The 5,781-nt window shown below is 52.5% G+C and overlaps 1 protein-coding gene across 1 annotated transcript; it reads left to right on the top strand.

Annotated features, from left to right (window-relative positions):
* The first annotated feature begins 265 nt into the window (after positions 1-265).
* On the top strand, positions 266-3,022 carry LOC123188527 (squamosa promoter-binding-like protein 13). Its single transcript, XM_044600691.1, has 2 exons — positions 266-787; positions 2,493-3,022. The coding sequence occupies exons 1-2, from the start codon at positions 393-395 to the stop codon at positions 2,674-2,676; spliced, it is 579 nt and encodes a 192-aa protein (XP_044456626.1). The 5' UTR covers positions 266-392; the 3' UTR covers positions 2,677-3,022.
* Positions 3,023-5,781: the final 2,759 nt, after the last annotated feature.

Below are 5,781 nucleotides of genomic sequence, written 5' to 3'. Positions count from 1 at the left end.
ATCGTTTTAATGGCGGTTGGGGCTATATGACGACTTTGTTAGAGTTGCTAGATGGCATATCCATTTTACGTCCTTGGGTTGTTGGGTCAGCGGTGTTACCATGTGACTTAACATGTCAGTATGTTTAGCCGTGCCTACGTACTAGTACGTGCGTACTCTACAGTATATACAAAGACCAGGACCGTATTGTGTGTAGCAGCGCGCCCACATGTGCGCCCTGCCTCTACACATACGGCACCCGCCTTTATATCCCTTTCGACCTTTCCTTCCACCCCCTCCGCTTCTTCTCCTTCTCCTTCCACTCATCAGCTAGCTCCACAGTTCCACTTCCGCGACAGCTTCCCGAGAAGAGCCCTAACTAGCTTCATCTTCATCGCGCCTCACCGGAAGGCATGGACCGCAAGGACAAGTCCCGCAAGTCCTCCTCGGCAGCGTCCATGGCCGCGCTCGCCGCCGCAGCTGCGGCCGGCGACGTGGCCCGAGCCGACGGGATGTCTGGCGAGGAGGACCAGAAGCTGAAGCTCGTGAACGTTCCTGTGGTTTCCGTCGGCGGCTCGAGCTCCTCTGCCGCGGCGGTGGCGGTGAGGAGGGGCAGTGGTGCTGCTGGCGCCGTGGCGACGGGCGCGGCTGGGGCAGGCGGGCCGAGCTGCCAGGCTGAGAGGTGCGGCGCCGACCTCAGCGAGGCGAAGCGGTACCACCGCAGGCACAAGGTGTGCGAGGCGCACGCCAAGGCTGCTGTTGTGGTCGTCGCCGGCCTCCGCCAGCGCTTCTGCCAGCAATGCAGCCGGTAAGGACAAATTCACAAGCACGTCCTCTTAATTAGGATCCATTTTCTTCATGATCAGTTGGTTCCTTCCTTCCTTCCTTCCTTCTAAAGGTACTCCATATATGAACAAGTGCATAGATTATCCATTAATTTGGCTCTTACTAGCTTTCTTGCAACCTTCACAAAACTCTTCAAGTGGAAATTCTAAGACGATTTCATTTTAGAACCACTATGCATGAGGCTATACCTCTTGGCTTCGTTCTTGGTAGCCTTCCAATCAACACTGATAGTCTGTGATAAGAGGCCAGGCTCAAGAAAAGAAAAGTATTAGTGCAGGTTACTGTTTAATTTATGCTAGATAGTAACCCTGTTTGTATTATCTCTGGCAAGCTTACAGTGATAAGAAGTGGGATAAGAGAAACCAGGTCTGAGGTCTCACATGTCATCCAGAGGATTCTTTTCTTGCTTTGTTAGTGCACCATAGACCATAGTGCACATCATTGTCCTTTCTTGTTTGCTTGGGAAGGATAGTGGCTCTGTGGCTGTGGCAGTGGCTGTACATATTCTTTATGGGACACAGACATTTAGCTCCTGTCGGTGCAGATGATCACAACTTGACTTGGTCCTTGCCATTTGCCTAAACCCATGGCCAGGGCAGCTTCTGGCTCCCCGAGCAGTTTAGCTGCAAAACAGTCTGTGCCTTCACTGCTAGCTATGTTTGGGTGCTTGATAGAAGATGTGGTGGTCAGTCCTAGATTAATCTGTTCACCTGTGGCCCGACCGGTTGCTGCATATTTTCAGATGCTTTATGTTTCTTGTGGTTAAATGACATCTTTGCTCTTTAGGAACACTACAATTGCATGTTGCTCTATCTCCGTATATATTAGATTCCCTTGTCACCTTGGCATTTTTCCTGAACAGACGAGTCCTTCTATTGTCTAGATTTTAACGTGTGCTTTTCAAAAGGAGGGTACACCAGTGGGATTAACAGTGTAGCTTGAAGTTAATCTAGCAGTAGTGGTGGTGGTGGTACTGGTGGACCGGTTCATTTCCAGAGTGCAGTTGGTCGCTGGCCCTGTTCGTGCTGTCCTAGTGCAGTTTTAAGGTGTCGACAAAGACATTGCTACAGAAGTTCTTGATTACTCATAGGTGGTGAATTCATGTGGAACAAACAAACCAAATGTGGTCCTCTGATTCAGAAAGCCATCATGATTTTTCATAACCTGTAACTCGAAAAATAAATTGAACCAGGAACCGTAGAACTAGAACTATGAATGATGCTCTGACCATAATGTACGAGAGTTCAGAACCACTCCTGCAGAGCAACACACACACACACACACACATGCTCTGTTCTTCAGGTACCCCGTGTTAAATCGATCAATGCACCGTTGTAAATTGCAAGCTAAAAATTGGAGGTTAATTATTGGCGGTGTAGGGGAAGTTCGGGGTCTTTGTACGGATAAACAGGACTAAATAGACTGTCTCTGCTTTTGCATGCACATGCATGAGCACGGCACCAGATTCCACCGGTACAGCTGCAAAAATAGCTTCGTTTAATTCGCTCCAGTTACGCGGCAAAATTTTGTATTGCTGCTTCACTTCACGTGCTGCGAGTAGTTTTCATCTCTTGGTACTTTGTTTGGTGTTGCTATCAATGTTGTGCCTGTTTCTTGTCGTCTCTGTCTGAAAACTGCTGCTGCTCTTGATCGGCATTGCATTGCAGGTTCCACGAGCTTCTGGAGTTCGACGACCAGAAGCGCAGCTGCCGCCGGCGCCTGGCCGGGCACAACGAGCGGCGGAGGAAGAGCTCGGCGGAGGCCAACGGCGGCGACGGGTGCCGCCACGCCGACCAGGACGGGCGTACCCACCCGGGGAACCCGCCGCTGAACCATTTCCAGATCAGATAAACCTACCTAAGCATGCTCCCTCTCTTCTGTCAAGCAGCCATGCTACTAGCTATGTATATCTATATATGTATCCACCCACCTACGTACGTACCTGCCTACCTACTACATCTCCACTATCCAGTGTACTAACTGGCAGTATATGTGGTCTCCTGTACTGCTATATATTTGCTGCTGTCTGCCAAAAACCTAAGCTAAGCTAATTGTAACCTGGGAACTGGTCAGGTGTTAGAGTGATTGTGTGTGTGATGTGTAATTGTAGCCTGTGCAGCCGAGACTTCTGCAGGCTGTGTAATATTGCTGCTTTGCTGGGATAATTTGTGGCAATATATGCTATCTATTCGAGGAACGGGCCAGTGTATGCTTTCTTTCAAGTCCCTATACCCAATCTCTAGTGGGTTTTTTGTTTGTTATGTAGAGCATTTGGTTTTCACTTGGCCTTTCCCAACCAACCAGGCAATTTTAGGTTTTTGGGTCCGATGTTTCCTTATAAACTTGGTCGCCTCCATTCTTCTAATGGAACTTGCAGAAACCCCTGCCCCTGAGAAAAGGTTTTTCGAAAAGAAAAGATTACTCAAAACTTTGCAAGACGCACTGAAGCTCTGTTTTGAACAAAGACGCTAAATCTCAATCCCCTCACCAACTAAATAGGGCGCCATGGATTTCGAGCTCCAAATTTCACTCCCCGTCAATTTCTAGTTCCCTCCAAATCTGAAAAAGAACAAACCTATAAATCTAACCCCGTAAGAGCATCTTCAGCCACGCCTCCAAGAGCCCCCCCCCCCCCCCCCCCCCCCAGCGTTTTTTTAGCGCCGGCCGGCGAAAGTCGGCCCAGTCGCGCTCCATGAGTCCGTTTTTCGCCGGGTTAGGCCAAAATAACAGCCAGCGCACCCGAGCCGAACCCGGCGCGCTCGGGGACGCCGGCACAAGCAAAAAGGGGCGTGGGGCCGCTTTATCGGCGAGTTGAGAGCCTTTTTCCGCCGTTTCTTCCCGCTTTCCCCCCGTCTTCCCTCTCATTCGCCCCATTCCTCCCGCCAATCTCCCTCCTCCCCTCCTAGTCGGCCGCCATGCCGCCGAAGAAATACGTGATCCCACGCGCCGCCACTGCTTCGACCGCCGCCGTCGCCCAGCGGAAGCATAGGAAGCCGAGGGCGCCGCCATCCAAGCCACCGAGCATGTCCAACGCCGACTGCAGGACGGAAGTTCAGCGTCGGGAGGCTGTCACCACCGACCGGCGGGACAGGGCCAACGCCACGAAGGCCCGGGACAGCGCGGCGCTCGCGGCTGCGGCTGCGGCGGATCAAGCGGAGCGCTCGGCAGAACAAGCCGAGGCGGCCCGCGTGGGGATGATGAATGCGCCCAGCGGCCACGCCTAGTACGCGCCCTGGAGCCAGCAAAGTGTCGGTTCACCGGCCGGTTTCTCGCCATCGCCGCAGCCGTGGTGATGCACGCCTTCGCCGGGCTACGCGGACGGGGACGCGCATGGTGGGTTCAACCCCAACATCACCTTCCCCCATGATCACTCGGCCCAGCGCACCCCCTCACCCCCTTCGCCGGCGTGCAGTACCCTCCATACAACTACTCACCGCCGGCCTACACGACCTCCCCGACGCCCCCTCTCCATCGTGGCGCGCTGCCCTTCTCACAAGCGTCCACGTCGCACCTCGGCGACACCGACGTGACCGAGGCCGACATGGACGACATCATCAAGGCAGGCTCGGCCGCCGCCGCCGTGTCTCCCAGGTTCGCTACCCAAGACGAGACGGTGGACCTCGACTGTAACACCCTAGTTGTAAAACTTCCAAATTTGGCAACGTATCCAGCCTTGGCATGTTCAATACCTTGTGGTTTTTCCTCTTGGTGGGTTTCATTTTGCGTTTGCTTTGTTTCCCTTCGCTTTGTCTTGTCTTTACTTGTCATATTTCTTTTGCCATCTTATGTTGCATCTTGGTCATATCTAGTATAGCTTTGTGCTTGCCATGTTGCATTTGGTCATTCATGTTGTAGCCATGAGCATCATGTGCATTATCCTTGTCACCCTCTCAAACCGTTGCACCATCACCTCCTCTCCTTCCCTTTCTTTTCTTGTCTTGCAAGTGCCATATTTGCACTACTCCATTAATGTTCATCTTCTCCCTTTAAATCTTGCACCATCCCTACATCCTCTCCGCCAATTTTCAACTCATTTGAATATGTTTTGGTTAGGTTAAAAATTGACTCAAGTTCAAATTTAATTCAAACTTGATTTAATTTTCTTCTTTTAAAAAATCCCCAAAGCAACTTATTCAAATGGCCTATAATTCTAGGAGCTTGTGGCTATTTCTATTTCTGCCATATACCTCTCCTACCTCCCTGGACTTTTCTTTTTTTTACAACTGTGGATTTAATTCACAGAACTAAATAAAAAGGGCAAAGGCCTTACTTGGGCTTTTTCCCTCTCCCGCAGCCCATCAGAGCACATCAACTGCAGCCCAGTCAGCCCACGCGTACAGGAGCTTCGTCCTCCTATACGGCAGTGCATCCAGCGTGTCCACGTCGGCACTCTCGATGATTTGACGGCCGGAGTTCGCCCCTAGACCCCTATAAAGTTGTCCCCGGTGCCCTAGGGTCTCCTCTTGACCGATTCCCCCTCATCTTCTTCCCTCTCCGCCTCCAGGTGAGTCTCCACGCCCACGCCATCGCCCTGCCCACCATGCTCCGGCCGAGCTCGAGCTCGAGCTCGGGGTAGCCTCTCCGACCACGTCCGATCTCTTCTGCCGCCGTGGGGGAGTCCGCCAAGTTCCGCTATGTCTCCTTCCACGACGCACGCGGCCACAAGGCTTCCAGATCGACTTCTCCGACCTGTCTTCTTCCTCTTCTTCCTGGACAGCAGCCCCGCCAGTTTCAGAGCTCCCTCTCGTCGCCTTCAGCGCGTCTCCGGCAAGCTCGTCATGTCCTAGGGTGAGCTGGGTAACGCACCTCCCTCTCCAGTCTTTTGCATGGCGTGTAGACACCCCGTAGGACTCGCCCGATCTGTGTCTTTGACGCGCTCGCGATGCTCCAGCTAAGTCTGCAAATTTCCTTGTGTGTGTACTTGCTGCAGCGCGCCCGCGCGTTCTCCAGCTTCGG

The sequence above is a fragment of the Triticum aestivum genome, chromosome 2A, assembly GCF_018294505.1.
Source record: "Triticum aestivum cultivar Chinese Spring chromosome 2A, IWGSC CS RefSeq v2.1, whole genome shotgun sequence".
Lineage (NCBI taxonomy): Eukaryota > Viridiplantae > Streptophyta > Magnoliopsida > Poales > Poaceae > Triticum > Triticum aestivum.
The sequence above is the reverse complement of the archived record's forward strand: the minus strand, read 5'-3'. Positions and strand labels throughout refer to the sequence as shown.

What these genes read in the sequence shown, in the direction of transcription:
- LOC123188527 (XM_044600691.1), top strand. Translation starts at nt 393, where the DNA reads ATGGACCGCAAGGACAAGTCCCGCAAGTCCTCCTCGGCAGCGTCCATG. An exon ending in TTCTGCCAGCAATGCAGCCG is followed by an intron (nt 788 to 2,492) that starts GTAAGGACAAAT and finishes ATTGCATTGCAG; the next exon opens with GTTCCACGAGCTTCTGGAGT.